Raw genomic sequence first — 22678 nt, 5'->3', positions numbered from 1 at the left:
CGCCGCTGCCACCGCCGCCTCAGGCTCCTCCTACCCCTCGGTCATGTGGGGCCCCCTCCCCCCGTGGGTAGTGGCGGGGGGCGCCGGACAAAGCCCCAGTGTGCGGGGCCCACGGCCCGCGGGACAACGGCAGCTTGTTGCGGCCGCGTGGGATGCCACCTCCGGAGGTGGGGGCGGGGCGCTCCCCCCACCCTGGCACTGTCAGGCGCCGCAATGGGGGAGGAGGTGGTGAGGGCCCCCCAACCGGGCCCAGACCGTGAGTTTGCGGCTGTGCCTGCACCTGCCCGCACCCTGTGCCTGCCTGCAACGGCCTGGAGCAAAGCAGCTAGCTTTTCCAGCCTGGGTTTCTGTAGTATGGAGGCTGGACTAAGTAAGGGGTGTGTTGTTCAGTTTTTGTTTGGGACAAGAAATTAGAAAAAAAAAAATTCTTCCATTATAGACCCTAGCCCATGCAGCCATCCTGCCCCTTTCTCACTCATCCCACTACCCACGCCTACTCATCCGTTCTATCCATTTACTCATCCATTCACCTTCCGTCCATCATCATCCGTCTGCTTCCCCTTCCAACCATTTAGGCCTCAGTCCACCCATTCACTCATCTGCCTTCTCTCTCTCCCTCCCTCCATCTTATCACCCGCCCATCACTCATCCATCGGTCCTCTGTCTCTCTGCCTTCCTCCCTGCTGTCTACCCTTCCACGTACTCTGGTCCCTAGGAGATAGTGCTACGTGGGTGATTCTACTAGGACCAGGCTTAACTGCCATTAGAGGCCTGAAGAAACCAGGGGTAAATGCAGGAGAGGGAGATGTAAAAAGGCTCCAGCCACCCGGATCCTGGCTGGGAAAACTGCAACCAGATCTCCACAGTTCAAACCGGTGTTCACACTCGACTTGCTGAATGATCTGAGAAAGTCCCCTGTGACTCCAGCTGACACTATCTGCCTAAGCATGTTAAAATAAATGAGTGCCTATGGGAACAGCCTGCTTTGTTCCCGCGGCCATCATCCCTATCCTTCTAAGTGACTACATGGGAGTGTCCACACAGGCAGGGACAGAGATTCTGTTTCAACTACAGTTGAAGAAAAATAAACCCATTCTTTAGGTTTTGCCCTTCCTTGAGTTCACAGTATATGTGGGGTGTCTGGCTCAGCATCCTCTGTTTTCATAAAATCCAAATTATTCAACAAATATTTAGCGAGCACAGTCATGGGACTAGGGACACAGTCATGGGATAAGATAGAGGCGGCTCTTACCTTCCTTAGCTAGCAGTCTGGACCTCAGTTTCCTAAGCTGTGGGTTTGGCCCAAACTGAATGTGTGATGGTTGTGAAAATTTTGGCAACAGTGATTTGTTCTAAATATATCATGGCTAAAAATTCAAAATTAAACACACATTGAGTCTGGGGTGTTCCAGATAGCAGTCACCTGTGTTGCACCATGTGACATTACTGCAGCCTTCTGAGTCTGTAACACACAAGCTGCTCTGAGCACGCTGTCAGGTACACACCATGTGTGAACACTACCTGAAACACCTCAGGCCAGAATTGAGACTCCAGTATGCTATGAGCTGCAGGGTCTTTGCTGTATAAACTACTTTTAATTAGGGGGGTGGGTGGGGTGGGGGGGAGACTGAATATTTTCCTGCCATCATTCCTCAGCATGTGTCAAACTAAAATATCTTCAGATTATGTTATATTGAATTTTTTTTAATGCTGATTGAGGTGCTGGATTCAATATCCTAAAAAATTATCACATGAATTTTGAATTGGGACTAGGACAGACTTTTCAACAACTTGTGACAACATTTGTGTTACATATTTATACAAAGTGACATTCTCAGCATTGATGACTATAAAATTAAAATACCAACCCTGAAAACTGTCCTACAGTATCAAATATTCAGCCAAGATTTAGTTCTTTATGCAGAAATTGAACAAGTACATGGTCTCATTAGAATGCAGATTTGCTCCAGGCCTTTCTATCTGATAAAATTACATGTAGATGAAATTATTTTAAAATAAATTCTTTTATGATTTATTATCAGTAAATGTTTGATTTGTATACCTACTTTATACATGCATATGCCCAGGGGTTATTTCTTAGGGGAAAAAGTGCTAGATTAAGCTCAGCTAGTAGTGTTTGTCTAGCATGCATGAACCCTGGGGTTTGAACCCTAGCATTCTTGAAACCTCCTTCAATCTAGCACTTGGGAGGCAGAGATGTCAGGATCAGAATAGCAAGTTTGAGGCCAGTCTTGGCTACAAGAAACCTTGTCTCAGAAACAAAGAAGCCCAAACCAAAAAGGGGTGGAGATCACAAATGGAAAAAAAATCTAAGAGGCCCTGGCCTAGTCCCTACCATGAGATACAATATATTATATATATATATATATATATATATAATATAATTTTTCTAGTATTCACATGAAAACAGTAAATGCAAATTAACTGTTGATAATGCTTTGATTTAATTCAGTATATCCAAATACTATCATTTAGCATTTATCATTTATCATTTAGCATCCAATACTATCAGTGTTTAGAAATTATACTATCATTTTAGCATTTGGTCAGTGTTTAGAAATTATTGATGATGTGTTAAATCTTCAAAAGGTGATGTGTGGCTTCTACTTCAGGCTCATCTTAACTCAGACAATCTATATGGCAGATGCTGGTAGCCTTATGTTCTTAGCATCAACAAAACAAATGTCCCAGATCTAGGTGAGAAGGCAAAGGAAAACTGCAAAAAGACATCTAATGCACTTACCAAAGGTCACAGTTGACTATGAAGAAGACAAAGCAGGGATTTTTTTTTTTTTTGCAGATTTTTTATTTGAATTAGAAACAAGATTGTTTTACATGACAATTCCAGTTCCCTTCTCCCTCTCATCCTTCCCTACCCCCCCTCCCCAACTAAAATCTTACCTATCCTTTCTGCTCCCCCTAATGGTGAGGGCTTCCATAGGGTGTCATCAGAGCATCAGAGTCTATTGTATCTTTTGGGATAGGGCCTAGCCCCTCCCCCCCCACCCGCCGTGTGTCTTGGCTCAGGGAGTATTCCTCTATGTGGAATGGGCTCCCAAAGTCCACACCTATGCTAGGGATAAGTACTGAACTACTACAGGAAGTTCCATAGATTTCTGAGGTTTCCTCACTGAAACCCATGTTCCTGGGGTCTGGATCAGTCCCATGCTGGTATCCCAGCTATCAGTCTGGGGAGCAAGCGATCCCTGATGTTCAGGTAAGCTGTTTCTGTGGGTTTCACCAGCCTAGTCTGAACCCCTTTGCTCATCACTCATCCTTCTCTATAACTGGATTCCAGTTCAGTTCAGTGATTAGTTGTTGGTGTCTGCTTTTACTTCCACCAGCTGCTGGATGAGGGCTATCGGGTGGCAAATAAGTCAGTCATCAATCTCATTATCAGGGGAGGGCATTTAAGGTAGCCTCTCCTCTGTTGCTTAGATTGTTAGCTGGTGTCATCTTTGTAGCTCTCCAGACATTTCTCTAGTGCCTGATTTCTCTGTAAACCTAAAATGTCTCCGTCTATTATGATATCTCCATTCTTGTTATCTTCTATTCTTCCCCTGACTCAACCTTTCTGCTCCCTCATGACCTCTGCATCCCTCCTCTTCTCCCCTTCTCATTCTCCTAGCTGCCCCCCCTTCCAGGGCTCTCAATTTGCTCAGGGGATCTTGACCCTTTCCCCTTCTCTGTGGGACCATGTGTGTCTCTCTTAGGGTCCTCCTTGTTTACTAGCTTCTCTGGCAGTGTATATTGTAGGCTGGTAATCCCTTACTCTATGTCTAAAATCCACATATGAGTGAGTACATACCATGTTTGTCTTTTTTTGACTGGGTTACCTCGTTCAGAATGGTTTCTTCTAGTTCAATCAATTTTCCTGCAAATTTCAAGATTCCATTGTTTTTTCTTCTGAGTAGTACTCCATTGTGTAAATGTACCACATTTTCTCTATCCATTCTTTGGTTGAGGGGTATCTAGGCTGCTTCCAGTTTCTGGCTATTACAAATAGTGCTGCTATGAACATCATTTAACAGATGTCCTTGTTGTATGAATGTGCTTCTTTTGGGTGTATGCCTAAGAGTGGAATTGCTGGATCTTGTGGTAAACTGATTCCCATTTTCTTGAGGAGTCACCATACTGATTTCCAAAGTGGCTGTACAAGTTGGCACTCCCACCAGCAGTGGAGAAGTGTTCCCCTTTCTCCACATCCTCTCCAGCATAAACTGTCATTGGTGTTTTTGATTTTGGCCATTCTGACAGGAGTAAGATGGTATCTCAGAGTTGTTTTGACTTGCATTTCCCTGATGGCTAAGGATGTTGAACACTTTCTTATGCGTCTTTCAGCCATTTTAGATTCCTATATTGAGAACTGTCTATTTAGTTCCCTACCCACTTTTAATTGGATTGTTTGGTGTTTTGGAGACTAGCTTCTTGAGTTCAAAGCAGGGATGGTTAAGAGAATCTATCTGAAAGGTGGCATGTGAGCTGAGACCTGACATAGATACTTTTAGAGTGGAGATGGACAGAAAGACAGCACTGTAGAGGCCTGTGATGGGGAGAGTGTAGCCTGTGGGCCCAGCAGCTACAATTGGAGCAGAGAGAGCTGAGGCAGGAACATGGCATGGGCTGGAGAGTGCAGCGAGGGCCCCTACACAAAGAATCCTCCATGGCACAATTAGCCTTAACATTGTTTTCTCCTCTGTGGGACACTTAACAAGGGCCCATGACATCTGGTTTAAGGGTTTAAGTCCCTCACTGTGTCCCCCACTGACCCTCCTCTTAGGGAATCCATCAAGGAGGCTACTGTAGCTGTGCAGGTGGGAGATGAAGACAACTTGGGATGGGGCAGACAAAGAGGCTGCAAAGAAGGAGAGGTACTCACTGTGTGTGAATACCTAAGGGTATGGCTGACAGGATATGCAGACAGAGGTGGGTAGGGAAGGAAGGGACTCCTAGGTTCCCTGGCTTGAAAAATCATCTCTACCACAGAAAGAAAAACATCAATAATTCAACATGAGGTTATTGGATGTCAAGTTACAGGTGGAAAATTACACCAAAGATATGCTGATGTTGACTTGAGTCTCCCAGAAGGCCGGTAAAGAAATGCTGATAAGTGGACTGTGGAGGTGTGCATTTATAATTATAGCACTCAGAAGATAGATGCAGGAAAATCAGGAGTTCAAATCCCGCCTTGGCTACCTTGAAAACTTGAGCCAGCCTAGACTATATGAAATCTTGTCTCAAATATACACATACTGGAGTGGGGGTGGGGGATGATAAAAAAAATCCCAGAGACAAGGTCCCATATCAGAGTCCTAGGTGGGAGAGGCAATTTTCTCAGGTTATTTCCTCATTAAAGGGACAGCCTCAGTAGCCCTTTGTGTCCTTGTTTGGTAGTTAGAGGGAATGATCAAGTCTCTCTCTCTCTCTCTCTCTCTCTCTCTCTCTCTCTCTCTCACACACACACACACACACACACACACACACACACACACCTCTGCTGTGGTGAAAGCCCTGAGGAGAAAAAAGGACGTTATTAGACATCACACATTTAATAGCTATGAACTATTTGCTCTGTAAGTGAGAGCTATTGAAAAGCTCAGCTTTTAAAAATGAATCATGAAGTGACTGTTTTACAAAAATTCTGCTAAAACACACATTTCCCTGGAAATCAATCCATGGCTCACCATGGTAAGCAAAATGATAACTTTCAAAGATGTCCACATGCTAATTGCTGTCAACTCTGAGCATGCTGTTTTATACAGGAAAGGGGCGGGGTAAGACTGGAGGTGGATTAAATTCATTAATCAACTGGCATGAGGTGGAATGATACCGGTGTGGCCAGTGAAATCCCCAGTAGAGTGTCCTCCCAGTGACAGGGAGGCAGAGCAGTAGGGTTATAGGGATGTAATGACAGAAGCAGAGGGCACAAGGGGATCTGGTTTTGAAGGTGGAGGGGATCTGTGGTGAGGAAACTGTATTTCTGAGCTAGTTTTTCACATCAAGTTGTCAATAGAGCATCTATCTCTAGGCTGGCAAGATTCCTTGAAAAGATTCGAAACACACTTAAAACACAGCCAGTGTTTTGGGAAATGTATAACTGAGCTTAGGAGGTGGCTAAAGGGGGAGGGAGAGTCTCTCCTCAAATAAGAATGGGAGGAACCCAGGTGTGTCATTAACTACTCGTTTTATCAGGGTGGAGACTGTTCATCTCATAAACAAGCACTTCAGGAGTCGATGGTGAAAATTTTAAGGCAACAGAATTATTTTTTTTTATAGCTACCAGAAAGAACTCAGCTGTGTGGACACCTAAATTCATCCACTGAGACCCATTCCAGACTTCTTCCCAGAACCTTAAGATAACACAGTCATGATATTTTTTTTTCAGATTTTTAAAATTTGAATTAGAAACAAGAGTGTTTTACATGACAATCCCAGTTCCCTTCTCCCTCCCATCCTCCCCTGCCACCCCCACCCAACTAAAACCCTATCTATCACATATCCTTTCTGCTCCCCCTGGATGGTGAGGCCTTCCATAGGGTGTCATCAGAGTCTATCATATCCTTTGGGATAGGGCCTAGGCCCACCCCTGTGTGTCTTGACTCAGGGAGTATTCCTGTGTGAAATGGGCTCCCAAAGTCCACACCTATGCTAGGGATAAGTACTGAACTACTACAGGAGGTCCTGTAGATTTCTGAGGTTTCCTCAATGAAACCCATGTTCCTGGGGTCTGGATCAGTCCCATGCTGGTATCCCAGCTATCAGTCTGGGGAGCAAGAGATCCCTGATGTTCAGGTAAGCTGTTTCTGTGGGTTTCACCAGCTTGGTCTGGACCCCTTTGCTCATCACTCGTCCTTCTCTGTAACTGGATTTCAGTTCAGTTCAGTGATAAGTTGTGGGTGTCTGCTTCTACTTCCACCAGCTGCTGGATGAGGGCTATCGGATGGCATATAAGTCAGTCATCAATCTCATTATCAGGGAGGGCATTTAAGGTAGCCTCTCCTCTGTTGCTTAGATTGTTAGCTGGTGTCATCTTTGTAGATCTCCAGACATTTCTCTAGTGCCTGATTTCTCTGTAAACCTAAAATGTCTCCCTCTATTATGGTATCTCCATTCTTGTTATCTTCTATTCTTCCCCTGACTCAACCTTTCTGCTCCCTCATGTCCTTTGTATCCCTACAGGCATGATATTTTTAAGTCACAGAGTTTGTGGGAGTTACTAATGACAATCAGAAACTCTCTGTTATCCTTAAGAGAAACCATCTCACAATCTGGTGGCAGCCACTGTGCTCTTGAGTAAGTTGCTTAAAGTCTGTGATCCTCACCCTTATCATCTATAAGCTGGAGGGAGGGAGGAAAAGACCCTACAGGTTTGTAGTGTGACTAAAGTACACAGGGGAGACCTGGCATGCAGGATATTGTTATTACCTTTGTCACGGAGCCATCAGCAGGTGTAGGTGTTAGAGCAAGTATTTTCCATACACTTCTCTGAATAAATAGGCCACACCTCCTTGCTATCTCACTTCCCCTGCAAAGGTGCAATGCTGGAGCTGACAGGCAACACTGGCTGGGACCCTGCATTTGAGAGTGTTCACTAATCTTCAAGAGGACCCAGGTTTGGTTCCCAGCACCCACATGGCAGCTCACAGCCATTTGTAACTCTAGTTTCAGGAAATCCAATGCCTTCTTCTGGACTTGAAGGTTCCCTGCATTCACATAGGCACACACCCCTACCACAGACGTGAATAATTAAAAATAAACAAGTTAAAAAAATAATCCAGCATGGGCTTTGGTGGAGGTCTAAATTGGAGTGCTGGTCAGTCCTGGACTTCACAAGGTAGATTTCGTGATTACCTGGTGAACAACACAGGCCATGTAATGCAGCTTCACACAGAGCTTGGAAGTGCAAAAGCATCAGACACTCTTGCTTTGGAAATCTTCCGGACAGTAGCAGCCTCGGTCAATCTACAGATGACAAATCCCTTGAATGGCCTTGACCTTGGGTATGCACAGGATCCAGGGCATGAAGTCATGAGGCTGCAGTGGTTTCTTCCTGGTTTTGGTTATCTTGGGAGCCCGGATGGAAGCTGCTTTCATTTTGCACATCCGATGTATTTAAAATCCTAATGTATAATTGTCTTTATTTACATTCCTCAGATGGTTTGCTGTTAGTTTCGATTTTTTCTCTCCTTCCTTTTTCTATCCCTTCTCCCTCCCTTCCCTGCTCTCTTCTATCTCTGTCCCCGCCTCTCTGTCTTTTTTTTTTCCAGACAAGTTCTCACCAGGTAGCCCTAGATGCCCTGGAACTCAATACATAGCCAGGCTGTTCTCAAACTTGCAACAATCCCCTTGTCTCTACTCCTCAAATGCTAGGATCCCAGGTGTGTGCTCCTATCCCCTGTTCGTTTGAGTTTCTTCTGCAGAAAATCCCCTGTCTGTGATGTGTAATATTGTCTGCTTAGAACCACTTGGGAGACACATGCTCTTTTTGCTTTCTAGATGCTTATGGGAGGAGTTAGTGAGGATTTAGAGGAATTTTTCCAGAATCCAGTAATAGATGGTTAAAGAAGTCTTGAGATAAAGTGCAAGTTAAGGTTAGGACAGAGGAGGAGAAAGTGCCCTCAGTAAGGGTGGATTTCAGAGTGTGAGGATGGGAAATGAAGGTCAAAACACCAACTGGAACCAGGTTGGAGACTGCATCTGAGGAACAGGGCCACGGAGTGAGTGGAATGAGCTTGGGAAGACTACCCAGGGGTAGGGAGATGATGGAATGTGTGTTCCAAGTGCTCAGGCAGAGACTGACTTGAGATGGACAGTAATGTGAAGTGGGCATTAGAGCATGACCCCGCAGCAGGCATGATGGTTAGCTCTAGCATACAAGTGGCACTTAAGAACTATGATTATAGCCTGGCTAGTAACTTACACCTTTGATCCCAGTCCTTAGGAGGTGGAGGCAGAGACAGGCAGACCTCTGAGTTTGGAGCCAGCCTGGCAACAAAGTGCATTCTAGGACAGCCAGCACTACACATTGAGACCCTGTCTTTAAAAGAAAAAAATTATTTTCTGTTTGGGATATTTCTCAGTTGTAGAGTGCTTATACAGGAGGCCCTAGACTCAATCCTTAGTGCCACACACACAAATAATAATAATAATAATAATAATAATAATAATAATAATATACATAGCTCATTTTTTGTTTTTGAGGCTGAGTTTTATGTTACCCTGGCTGACTTTAAACTCACTTTCTAACCAAGATTGCCTTTGAATCCTCCTGACTTTGCTTCCCAAGCAAATGCCCCTGTGTCTGGGTGCTTAAGAGTTAGAGATAGTGAGTTCGAGGCCAACCGGGTCTACAAAGTGAGTTTCAGGGCAGCTAGGGCTGTTACACAGAGAAATTCTGTCTTGAAAACGGGGGTGGGGTGTGTGTGGGGGAGACAGAGAGACAGACAGAGAGACAGAGCGTCAGATGTAGAGATGTCTCGGAGTTCAAGGTCATCTTTGGTTATGAAGTGAGTTTGAGGCTAGCCTGGGTAACGTGAGACCCTGTTTCAAACAACAACAATAAAAAAAAAAAAAAACGTTTTGGGGAGACCAAATAATCAAAATAATCAGGTTACCTGGTGAGGAAACTTCTTTCAGTAAGATCAAAGGACTGCATTTTCTTAAACGTGACCATTTTTCAAATGCAGTACTTTTAGATCGAGGGGAGTGTAGCTGGACAGCTGGACAGTAAGTGCGGCAGGCAGGCGGCCAGCCTCTTTCAAAGTGTATGCTATGCAGAGAAGTGGCGAAAGAGCCAAAGGCTAGGCATCACTTCCAGAACCCAGGTGCGAGGAGGGCCTCCACTGTTTGAAGGCGTGGCCTGATATCATCCAATCAGAGTGGCGAATATGGACAACTCCTTTCGTTGCCGAGGGAACGAGACGCACTCGCTCTCGCGGGCGCCGGTGGCGGTTTGGTTTGGGCCCATGCCATGTCGCGACAGAAGGTAGGAGTGACACCAATTCTATGCTTTTGATGCCTTTAGGGGAAGGGAAACCGCGGAGGGATTCAGAACGGGAACGTTGGGTGCAGTTATTAGAGAAAAAAAAAGAATACGCTCGTCTCTCTAAGGACTACAAGTCCCTACATGCCGTGCACCACACGAACTGTGGCGCATGCTCCGCGAGACTGGCTTGCTGGCGGGAAATTTATCTGGAATCTAAACTCCACGATTTCTGTGGCCCCTAGATACTTTTCTCACTTAAAGAAACCTTTAGAGATTCTTTCATCCTCCGTTTGTCTGTCTGTCCGTCAGTGCGTCCATCCATCCATCCAAAAAAAAAAATCTCCGTTAGTGGCTTTTCCAATCCCTTTGCTGATCCTCAAATCAGACAAGCTCTGGCGCTCTAGGAACCGACAGGCCAACTCTGATTTTAAGACCAAGAAAAATGAGATCTCAAGAAGGGAAATGAGGGGCCCTAGAATCCAACCTGGCCCCAACCTGCTTCTTACCTCTTGTTTCAACTTCTTGGAATGCCACCTCTGTTTCTTTTCTTCAGAATGGAAAGTGGGTCTGCCTACCAGCAGAGTGCGTCAATTTACTCCTCTCACCAGGGTTCATTATCCCGTCTAACGTTTGTTTAGCATCCGTCTTTCCTTCTAGACTCCATGATCGACTTGTTCTCTGTATCCCTGTACTCCAGCGCCAAGCAGAGGCCGTGCACAGCCATCACCATTGGGTGACTGCTGTTGGTCAAGTTAGAGAAACTGAGGAGCTACTCTAACGCTCCTGTTTTTTGTTTCCTATATCCAATAAAGTCTCCTCTTTGAACTCTGTGGGTTTATAATGAATTTATTCCTTCCACCCCCACTAGCACTACGCTAAGCCATCACGATTCACTTCTTAAAGTAACACTCTTAACACACAAGTTGGGAGACATCTCACTATTAAAATGTTATTAACAAAGCAAAACAAAGGTCTACTGCAGTAGCCCTTTCCATATAGCCTGTTTTCCTTTGATGCTGAAATTATGAAGGCAGCACCATCTTGTTCTGACTTCATTTTGTGTTTGCCTAGACAGTTCTCAGGCCCTCTAACCCCCGTCATGTCTGCTTTGGCAGCACATTTGAGATTTCCATGTCCTTGACCATGGTTTAGTGGTATTAATCAACATAATTAAAGTAAACTAAAATAACTAGAAGCTATATAAGTCAAAAATAATTGGCATGTTATGTCTAAAATAACGACTATGCTCTTCCAGGAATGAATGTTTCAAGGTTACTTTGACCCTCATCTAACTTTGATGTGAATTATATCTTTGTAGTTTTTGCCTTTAAAATCTCTGTACCATGGATCTTGTGCAGAAAGAGTCCCAAGCTCTTTCTTGGTCTTGCTACTAATAAAAAAAAAAGGACTTAAAACTTTTAACTGGCTTAATCAGAGTAGATGTCAATAACTATCCTGCATGGATCATTTTAATACTAGCTAGCAGAAAGTGGTCTCAAGCAAAGCAAAAGAAAAGTTTATTGGCAAACATTATCTATGATGGAGGAGGAGGTTCCAGAGCTGGGAAGACGGTCAACTCCTAAGGGGGCTCGGGTTTTTATTTGAGCTTAATATATTCCACCTGGTGATTTCCCCTACACTCCCTCTGTATCAGTGTAAAGGCGTCTATGTGGCCTTTCTACATCAGGACTAGGTCTCTTTGTTCATGATCACAAAAATAACTATAGTAAGACCCTGTCTTGGCCAGTGAGCACAGAAGCAACTGTAATAGGATTCCTTGCCCCAGCGGACCAGGACAGAAATGCTTGTTGGTTGGCTGGGATAAGAGTTGGCTCCCCAACCGCCTCTGCCCTTTGAGGTGTAATGAGGGCAGAGAGATCCACTGCATGTAAGAAGAAATATTTTCAGAAATGTGTGTGTGTGTGTGTGTGTGTGTGTGTGTGTGTGTGTGTGTGTGTGATTACTGTCATTACTGTCACACACACACACACACACACACACACACTGGGGGAAGTTGGTGGTAGATTAGAAATTCATAAAGTTCTTTTAAAGGGGAGAGAAAGAAATCTCCCTGTACCATTGTTTCTTCTTGTCTCTTGGGGTAGAGGTAGATTGCACTGCAAATAGACTGGGGTCAATAATTGGAACTGATGGTTCTTCCTGAATCTCTGACCCTTCAGAGGGTCCTACCCCTGGCAAAGGTATTCATTAGAATAGATGTACCTTTGATCAGTGAGGACCACCTAGCTATCACCCTCAGCAGAGACCCTAGGTGTGCCTTTGTGGCATTGGAAATAGTCTCCAAGCTTCTGGGTTGCTGGACACAGAGAGGGACTGGGAGAGTGGTGTACCTGGGGACTTCATGTAGCTCCACAAGCCTTGCATGTTTCTCCTTCTGCTTGTTTGTCACTTGTGTACGTTGTCATATACAAATGATGTAGTAGTTCTGATAAACTATCTGCTATTTCAAAAAGAACAGGAAAGCAATCTCTTCTGAGAACCTGTGACCTTGGATGGGTCCCCATGACCTCTGGGAAAGGCTAAGCAAGGACACTGGCATTGCATTTACAGTTCATGCCCAGTAGACAGCTTTCTGTGAAATGGTGAGGACCTGAATTAGAGTGCCTGGAACAAGGATGAAGCTAGGCATGGCAGTGCTTCTATGGGAAGATGGGAAGCGGGGGCAGGAGAATCTCCGGGAGCCTGAAGGCCAGCTTGCCCAGCATACAGGGCTACAAACAACAACAAGATGGAAGGCAAAGACTGATACTCAGGGTTGCTTTCTGACCTCTACATATGCAGCAAGGCCACGCACTCTTACATGGAATAATGCATGCATGCATCTCACACACTCACTGTGTGTGTATTTGACACACACAGTTCTTGTGGTGTCAGGCAGAAGTAAATGCCAAACATCTCGGAAGAACTAGAACTTGATGGCCGTGATGGGTAACAAAATAATTATCAGCGAAAGATGTTCTCAGTGAATTTCATAGCATTTCCATAGTGACATAAAAAAGATGCCTTAAGTCAAAAAGATTAAATGAAATACTTGTCCTTGAAAAACTAGGAAATAGCAGGAAATTTACCCCTTTTTGGTACAGGACAATTGTAAGAACCTATAGTAACATCGTTCTTTAAAAACAAATTTTTATTACATTTTTTAAATTTAAGTGAGTGTTCATATGTGCTCCATAGCCCATGTGTGGTGGTCAGAGGACAAGTTGCTGGAGTCCATTCTTTCTTTCTACCATGTGAGTCTCCATATTGAACTCAGATAGTGAGGCTTGGTTGTAAGCACCTTTACCCACTGAGCCATCTTGCTGGCCTCAGCAATACCATCTTTAAAAGTTGAAACAGGAAATGTCCCTTAGGGCCATAGGTAAGTTAAGGATGCTTGCACCAAAAACTTACAGGCATTATGGTAGGGTTTACTCACTGCAACAAAAATAAAAGACACATATGGAAAAGGAGGGAGTAAATTTGCTTTATTCATGGGTAACATGTATATATAGATATAGAAAATATGAGGGAATCTATAAGCAACTTCCATTTCTAGTCAGCAAGGGTGCAGACTATAGGTACTATACATTAGTTTTGCTTCTGTTTGTGTCTGTTTCCAGTCATTACTGTAACAAGCTACCACAAATATATTGGCTTAGAAAGCTTGTTATATAACAGGCCGTGGTCAGAAGTGTGAAGTGAGGTGTTAGGTGAAGACACAATGGAAAGCTGTATTCCTAGGCCCGCCTATTCTTGCCTGTTCTGGTATCTAATGGCTGCCCTCGCTCATTGGCTTCTGGTCTCCCTTTGCTGTCAAAGCCCATCTTCCTCACATTCATCGTTCTGACACTCCTGCCTCCTTCATCTACAGTTCAGATCATTGCGATTACGTCAGATCTATTCAGATAGCTAGAATGATCTCTCTATTGTAAGGTCGCTGGAGTAGCCACTTAATTCCAGCGGATCCTTAATTTCCTTTAGCTTGTAATGTAACATATTTATAGGCTCTAGGGATTTGGATATGGATACCTTTGGGATGGTATTTTTCTGCCTATCACAAGTTAGAATCATCAGGACCTGGATTTGATTCCCAGTACACACACACACACACACACACACACAGAGAGAGAGAGAGAGAGAGAGAGAGAGAGAGAGAGAGAGAGAGAGAGAGTAGGTGTGGTATCCTGCACTTGTAATCCCAGCACTAGAGAGGTGAAGTCAGGAGGATCCCCGGGGCTTACTGGCTACTCAGTCTAGCTGACTCAGTGAGTTCTAGGTTCTGTGAAAGATGCTGCCTCAAAAATAAGATGGAGACTGATTGAGAAAGACACCCAACCTTGACTGACCTCTTGTAGCACGAAAAATAAAAGACCCAGAGACAGATATTGGAGTTCAAGCTTCAAGTTGAAGATCAGAAAAGCAAAGCAGCCAGCCACTAGCCCTTAACTCTACCTTAGACTGAAAGGCAATCCGGGCTCCACCAAACCTCAGACTGAAATCCCAGACTGCTATGTTCTCCTTAATATGGTTAAAGACTCCAGTCAATGCCTTCCTATCCTCAATGTGGCCAGCCCCAATGAATGCCAGCTCTGAGACCCTCTTCCTGTCTTAAATACCTCTCATGAGTCCTGGAATTAAAGGCATGTGAACCCAAGTACTAAAATCATCTTTGTGTGAGCTGTTTCTTTTTAGGATTGGATCAATTTTGTGTAGCTCAATATGGCCTTGAACTAACAGAGATTCGTCTACCTCTTAATTCTGAGTCCTGGGATTAAAGGTGTGTGCCTGGCTTCTATGGCTAACTAGCATGGTTGCTTTGGTATTTTGATCTCCAGTAGCTTTAATAAATCATAAACAATATATCATCACAACCTCTGTCTTAGTTAGGGTTTCTATTGCTGTGAAGAGACACCATGGCCATGGAAGCAACTCTTATAAAGGAAAAGCAATTAATTGGAGTGGGTGGCTTACATTTTCTGAGGTTTAGTCCATAATCATTATGGCAGGACATGGAGGTGTGCAGGAAGACATGGTGTTGGCTACATCTTGATCAGAAGGCAACGGGAAGTGGACTGAGATACTGGGCATGGCTTGAGCATATATGAGATCTCAAAGCCCACCTCCACAGTGACATACTTCCTCCACAAGGCCATTCCTACTCCAACAAAGCCACACCTCCCAAAAGTACCACTCCCTATGAGTTTATGGGGGGCAATTACATTCAAACTACCACATTCTATTCCCTGACCACCATAAGCTTGTAACAATACCATAATGCAAAATAGATTTAGTTTAATTTCAAAAGTCCCCAAAGACTATCACAGTGTTAACAATGTTTATTTTATTTTTATTTTTTATTAGAAACAAGATTCTTTTACATGTCAATCCCAGTTCCCTCTCCCTCTCCTCCTTCCCTGCCCTCCACCCCCCATCCCAACCCCTTTCTGCTCCCCAGGGAGGGTGAGGCCTTCCATGGGGATCTTGAAAGTCTGTCATATCATTTGGTGCAGGACCTAGACCCTCTCCCATGTGTCTAGGCTGAGAGAGAATCTCTCTATGTGGAGAGGGCTCCCAAAGTCCATTTGTATACTAGGGATAAATACTGACCCACTACCAGAGGCCCCATAGATTGCCCAGACCTCCAAACTGACATCCTTGCTCAGGGGGTCTGGAACAGTCCTATGCTGGTTTCCCAGCTATCAGTCTGGGGTCCATAATCCCCCCTCTTTGTTCAGGTCAGCTGTTTCTGTGGGTTTCTCCAGTCTGGTCCTGACCCCTTTGCTCACCACTCTTTCCTCTCTGCAACTGGATTCCAGAGTTCAGCTTAGTGTTTAGCTGTGGGTGTCTTCCTCTGTTTCCATCAGCTACTGGATGAAGGCTCTAGGATGGCATATAAGATAGTCATCAATCTCATTCTTGGAGAAGGGCATTTAAGGTAGCCTCTCAACCACTGCTTAGATTGTTAGTTGGGGTCAAGCTCATAGATCTGTGGACATTTCCCTAGTGCCCAAATTCTCTTTAAACCTATAATGGCTCCCTCTATTGTGGTATCTCTTTTCTTGCTCTCCTCAATTCTTCCCCTGACTTGATTCCTGTTCCCTCCAGTCCTCCTCTTCCCTCCTCTTCTCCCCCCTCTTTCTTCTAGCTCTCTCTCCCCTCCCCCCACACTCCCAATTAGCTCAGGAGATCTTGTCCCTTTCTCCTTCTCCAGGGAACCATGTATGTCTCTCTCTTAGAGTCCTCCTTGTTTCCTAGCTTCTCTGGCAGTGTGGATTGTAGGCTGGTAATCCTTTGCTCCATGTCTAAAATCCATATATGAGTGAGTACATAACATGTTTGTCTTTTTGTGAGTGGGTTACCTCACTCAGGATGGTTTCTTCTAGTTCCATCCATTTGCCTGCGAATTTCAAGATTCCATTGTTTCCCCCCCCCACTGAGTAGTACTCCATTGTGTAAATGTACCACAATTCTCCATCCATTCTTCAGTTGAGGGGCATCTAGGTTGCTTCCAGGTTCTGGATATTACAAATAATGCTGCTATGAACATGGTTGAGCAGATGTCCTTGTTGTATGAATGTGCTTCTTTTGGGTATACGCCTAAGAGTGGAATTGCTGGATCTTGTGGTAGACTCATTCCCATTTTCCTGAGGAACCAGCATACTGATTTACAAAGTGGCTGCATGAGTTGGCACTCCTACCAGCAGTGGAGGAGTGTTCCTCTTTCTCCACATCCTCTCCAGCATAAGCTAGCATTGGTGTTTTTGATTTTAGCCATTCTGACAGGAGTAAGATGATATCTCAGAGTTGTTTTGATTTGCATTTTCCTGATGGCTAAGGATGTGTATAGAAGAAGGTGAAGAAACCCACCTTTAACAATGTTTTAAAGTCCAGAGTTCAAGCTCTTTTCTGAGATTCATTCAATCTCTAACTGTAATTCTCTATAATATCAGAATCAAAAAACAGATCACATACTTCCAACAAATAATGACACAGAATATACCTTACCATTCCAAAATGTTGGACAGGGATCATAGTCAGAAAATACTGGACCAAAGCAAGACTGAAAGCCAGTTGGACAAACTCCAAACTCTGTATTCTACAACAGACATCCATGTCTCTAGAGTTTGGGGAGCAAGCCCCAGCTGATGAGTCACCAGGGACCTCTGTCCTATTACCCCAAGGAACTGACTTATCCCCACAATGTAATTGAGAGTGGAAGAAACCCCCTACTACAAAAGAGAACTATCTCTTGTGAGGCACTTGATGTGGCCACATGATGTGGCCATGTAAGACATGTGCAGACAGTTCAGTTAAGCTGTGTGAACAGACTATCCACCCATGGAAACAATGTGATAATGGGTGCATAGACACTACATCTGTGTTACTGTGTTAAAGGGCAATAGAAAAGTCCATCCATCCTGAGGTTGTCATCCTGAACAGGGCCAGTTTTTTCCCTATTCATGCATGCCTCAGAGAGCAATCCAACCAGGACTGGGGCCAACAGTCTTTTGGAACTTGATTGGAGCCAAACAACACCCTTACCCATAGAGGATTGAATAGATCTTTTGGGGTATAAGGAAATCACTCTGAGAAATAGGCATAGTCTGTTGTGGAATATTAGTTGAAGGTGTGTTACATTTCATTTACGCTGTGGAATATTTGTTTGATGATGCAAAGATGTATTGCATTCTTTTAAACAAATGCAACCATTTGTTTAACTCTATGATGCTGTGCTACTTTGCCTGCCTAAAACTCCTGATTGGTTTAATAAAGAGCTGACCATCCAATAGCTAGGAAGGAGAGGGATAGGCAAGGTTTCCAGGAAGAGAGAATAAATAGTAGAAGAAAGAAGGGGGAGAGAGAAAAGGAGAAGGAGAGGAAGACACCAGAAGCCAGCCACCCAGCCACACAGCCAGCAATGGAGTAAGAAATAAGAAAGACATATGGATTAGAGAATAGTAAAAGCTCAAAGGCAAAAGGTAAATGGGATAATTTAAATTAAGAAAAGTTGTATAGAATCAAGCCAAGCTAAGGTCAGGCATTCAAAAGTTAGAACAAGTCTCTGTGTATTTATTTGGGAGCTGGGTGGCAGGCCCCAAAGAGCAAAGATGAAAAAAACAAAAACAAAACAAAACAAAACAAAAACAACTCCAATAGTCCCTTCCTAGATCTTGTGTACAATTAACATCCAAAGTTAGAATGGAAGGTCCAGACTCGTCTCATGGAGCCAGAGGAGCTCTCAAGCTGGGCTTTGGGTTGGCATTTGAAGCACTGATGAGCAGACCTTTATATAGCAATCTTGCCTGTGGCACAATTCCCAGTGATGAAGAATTCATTTCTTGGTAAGCAGGTTAGTTCTGCCCTGATTTCTGGGCAGAGATGACGAGGGAGAACACAGCCAAGCTGGACGTTCATGCCTGAGGACCTACACCCCACTGAGTGTAGTGATTTGAGCAGCTCACTCACTGAACTAGGCTGAGCAGAGAAGGTAGGTGGGTGTGTAAAACCAATTACATCATTTTTCTTTTCTCTCTACAGAATCAAAGTTACAAGGCCCATGGATTGTCCAAAGGAAAAGAGCGGTGAGTGGTCTCATTCAATACATACCCACATGATTGGCCCTCCTTCCTGCCCTCTTTCCCTCCCCCACTTCTCTCTGCCCTTCCCCTACTCTTTCTGACTTTACCCTCCCCACATTTGTCCTTTTGAGTTAGGGTTCTCCATTTGTAGACCAGGCTGATCTTGAACTCACAATGGGATCACAGGTGAGCTCCATGACAACTGGCCGTCTCTCCATTATTTAGCTTATAATTATTATTGTAACCCTAGTAATCCTAGTAAACAGTTGTTTATTATGCAAAGTCAGGCCCTGGGTCACCCCACTACTCCCTGTGCTGTCATGAAATCCTTATCACCACCCTTGATGTAGATCCTGCTAACATGTTCACTGTACATATGGAGAAACCAAACACTCAGAAGAACCAAGTGCCTGTCTTGCTGGAAATCCTGCACTCATGAGGCAGGGCTGGTTGGACGTGGGAACTAGTCTTGTTAACCCTATGCTTGTAGTGTACACTGATCCCTCCTCTCTGGCACTCTGCATCCATAACAGCCTGGGCTCTGAGTTCAGCACCTACTAGTCTGCCCTAAGCACAACCCACCTGGACCAAGCTGGAGAGCAATACTCTTTACTGGAGACTTTTGGGGTGTGGAGGGGTTTGTACTGCACACATTGTAGCCAGCATTTGATTTTTACTGTTCACTGATGTTTCTGTGGCTCGTGTGGTGACTTCAGGCAGCTCTCTCGGGGCTCTTCCAGCCTCTCTTTCCATATGGTTGGTACCAACTCATCAATGCCAAGTCTCTCTCTCCCTTACATGCAGAGCTCCTTAACATGGCCCCAGGTCTTGACCCTGAACTTGTATCCCTACCCTAGTGAAGCCAAGAGAACTTCAGTCAACAGGACCCACCTGGCTGTTTGTACCAGGGCACCTGCCAATTAGAAACCTGTTTTGTTTGGCTACAAGCAACACAACAGCAAGTTACATTTATTTCCCTAGTAGGCTGAAGTGGCCACAGTGTGGCTGCAGAGGTTTGAGGCCAACCCTCTATGATTGTGTTGATCCCTCATGGGCACTCAGTAGCTGCAGCAGCTCCAGCCTTGGGGTCACAATTGAGTTGGGCGTGGTGGTTCACATCTGTTATCTCATGCCTACTGAAGCCTAGGCAGGAGGATTGAGAGTTAACATCTTCCTGGGCTACCTGAGGGCCTATCTCACAAAAAAACACAAAACAATAACAACCAAGACAGGAAGAGGTAGGGGGTGGGGTTCCAGGCACATCCCTCCAAAACTTTCCTAGAAGCTCAGCCTTCTTTGTGTTTTTATCTTATTGATCATAACCATGTCACAGGGCCATCCCTGACTGCTCAGGAGCTGGGGATATAAGTAACCTATTGGTTTCATTTCTCCCCTGCATCCTGATTTTGTCATATAAAATTACATTTTCATAAAACATAATAAAAATACAAAAATTGGCTGGGCATTGGTGGCTCACACCTTTAATCCCAGCACTCGGGAGGCAGAGGCAGGCATATCCCTGTGAGTTCAAGGCCAGCCTGGTATATAGAGCGAGTTCCAGGATAGCCTCCAAAGCAATATGAAAAAGCCCTGTCTTGGAAAACCAAAAGTAAAAAAAAAGCAAAAACAAAAATTGTGGTTTTAGTATTGATTAGTGGAGCTCTGAGCATGTGGAACTTTGTCCCAGGCTGTTCCATGGCAGAGCCTAGACGTGTGGCCCATCTGGTTCCCAGTGAAAGCCTTGGGTGTGTCCCCTAGAAGCACGCACACCCCAGATAATGACCCAGAGCAGGATATTTGGAAGGTGGTTCCAGGAAGCACCAGGAAGCGGGGAGAGCAGGTAACCAGGGGGAGGGAACTGGTGTTGCTGAGGCTAGTGGGCTCCATCTGTCCAGACGCTGGAAGCAGAGCTGGAGAGTGGCTCCAAGTCTGCTCTGGTAGGGGAAGAAGACTTTTTCCTCAAACTTCAGATTTGCTCTGGGTCCTAGTGACCCCTGGAGAAAAGTTCAGGGGCTGAGGGGAAGGCCCTCTCATTGCCATGCACAGAGTAGAGAATGCCTAGGGGATATGGGGAGGCAGCCAGTGCCACAGCAAATGTCAGCAGCCAGTCCCTGACAGAGGTCCTTGCACGTTTCTGAGAACACACCGGGAGCACACTTGGCCGAAGCACTGAATTCAGAGGTTTTGCATGTTCCGGTGCTGCCTCTGCCAGCACAATGGCTGCTTCCTCCCAGTGTTTAAGGACTTGCCAGTTTCATGTGTACAACACAATAGTGGGTGTTTTGTTTTGTTTTTGTTTAGTTGTTTGGTTGCCTTTTTGAGACAGGGTTTCTGTGTGTAACCCTGCTGTCCTGGAACTCACTCTGTAGACCAGTCTGGCCTTGAACTCACAGACATCCACCTGCCTCTGCTTCCCTAGCACTGGGATGAAAGGGCATGAGCCACCACCACTATTGCCACCACCACCCACTTCCAGGCTTGCTGGTGGTTTTAATAGCTGCATTCCTGCCCATTTACCCTCCTATCAACACCATATGGTAACTATCATTCCTTCCTACCTTCATGTGAACACTTGCATCAGATTAGTGAGAATATTAAGTTTCAAGAACTTTCATTTTATTGATTCAGTCGATTGTTTTCAGTGGTGTTGATTGGTAATTGTGTCATTGAACATCAACCCAGAGTTGGAGGGACAACCTCAGGCCTCCATCTCGGGAAGTTCAGGCTCCCCAACCCTTGGCCTCCTATGACATGAGACATGGGAACTCCTTACTGCCTGAGGCAGATGAAAGCCTCTGCCTTGCATTCCTCCTTCTCTGCACCATCCAGTAGAAAGCCAGTGTTGGGGTACATTGATGCAATGATGCATTGGTGAGAAGTGAGGACTCCCCCCTTGACCTTTGCTGGCCCCCGTGGAGGTGGACAACAGGTGTTCTCTTGATGGCTCACCACAATAGAGCCGTTGTTAGATATTCCGCTGTGGAAGGCTGTTCTGTCTTGGGCTTCCCTAGGCTGGAGAAAGCAGGCTGCTTTTAAAGGTTGTTTAGGGTCGCTGGCCATCAGCATTTCTGGATGCCCCTTGACTGGCTTTTTCATTTCCACATCAGAGATGTAGAGAAGCAGAAAGAAAACTGGGAAAGTCACTAGTGCCATCCCTTTGGTCCAAGGTCTCTAGGTAGCCGCCTGTTTACCATTTGGTCTTCTTAGGTTTGTTTTCTACATGATGTCTTGGGTTTTTAGTTGCATTCGTAGGAGGACTAGGGAAAAGAACATCTGTTCCCTCTTCCCAGCTGAACGCCAGGGAAGGGGATCTGCAAACACTCACCATGTGATATAAGAATCAGTCAGCATATGTGAGACAGCCAGACCTGTTCTAGCACATAGTAGGGACGGGAGGAATGTTTGCTTTTTGTTTTATCGTTTTATTTTTGTCTTTTGATAAGGTCTCCTGTAGCCTAGCCTGGCCTTAACCTATTTAGCCAAAGATGACCTTCAACTAATCCTCCTGCCTCCACCTCCCAAATTCTAGGATCACAATCAGGAACCACCATGCCTGGCTTACTATCTCTATTATTTACTTTGTGTGCATGGGTATTATGTCTGCATGCATGTTTGTGTACCCTATGCATGCCTGGCACCCACAGAGGCCAGAGAGGGCACTGGGATCCCCCCTGGGAATGGAGTTATAGATGGTTATGAGCTGCTGTGTGGGTGCTGGGAGTTGAACCTGGGTCCTCTGGAAAAGCAGTCAGTGATCTTAATCACTCAGCCATATCTTTCCAGCCATCATTATTATTGTTACTGTCATTTTGAGATAAAGTCTCACTTTGTGGTTCAGGCTATCCTGGAACTCACTCTGAAATCCAGGCGTCCTTGAACTTGTGGCATTCCTCCTGCCTCGGTCTTCTGCATCACAGGCAGGCACTATGGAGTTTGCTATTTTTCAATAGCTCAAAGATGCTAAGAGTCTTATTTTGGCTAGTCTAAATGTTGGCAGGCTATGGTATTGAGCACTGAGATGCAGCACTTCTGGCTGTGGCATCTGCCGGTAAAACCTAGCTTTTCTTCCTCCCCTTTGTCCCGATCCTTG

The 22678-nt window shown here is 44.9% G+C and overlaps 1 protein-coding gene across 1 annotated transcript in view; it reads left to right on the top strand.

Moving 5' to 3' along the window:
* Positions 1-9908: 9908 nt before the first annotated feature.
* Positions 9909-22678, top strand: part of Ttll9 (tubulin tyrosine ligase like 9) — a 39519-nt gene continuing 26749 nt past the window's right edge. Inside the window, exons 1-2 of the mRNA XM_035447031.1 lie at positions 9909-10006; positions 18484-18591. Of these exons, the coding sequence (XP_035302922.1) occupies positions 9909-10006; positions 18484-18591 (206 nt within the window). The remainder of the gene's footprint in view (positions 10007-18483; positions 18592-22678) is intronic.

Source organism: Cricetulus griseus, chromosome 6, assembly GCF_003668045.3.
Source record: "Cricetulus griseus strain 17A/GY chromosome 6, alternate assembly CriGri-PICRH-1.0, whole genome shotgun sequence".
NCBI classification, from domain to species: Eukaryota; Metazoa; Chordata; class Mammalia; order Rodentia; family Cricetidae; genus Cricetulus; species Cricetulus griseus.
Note: the sequence above shows the minus strand (reverse complement) of the source record. Positions and strands in the feature narration are given on the sequence as shown.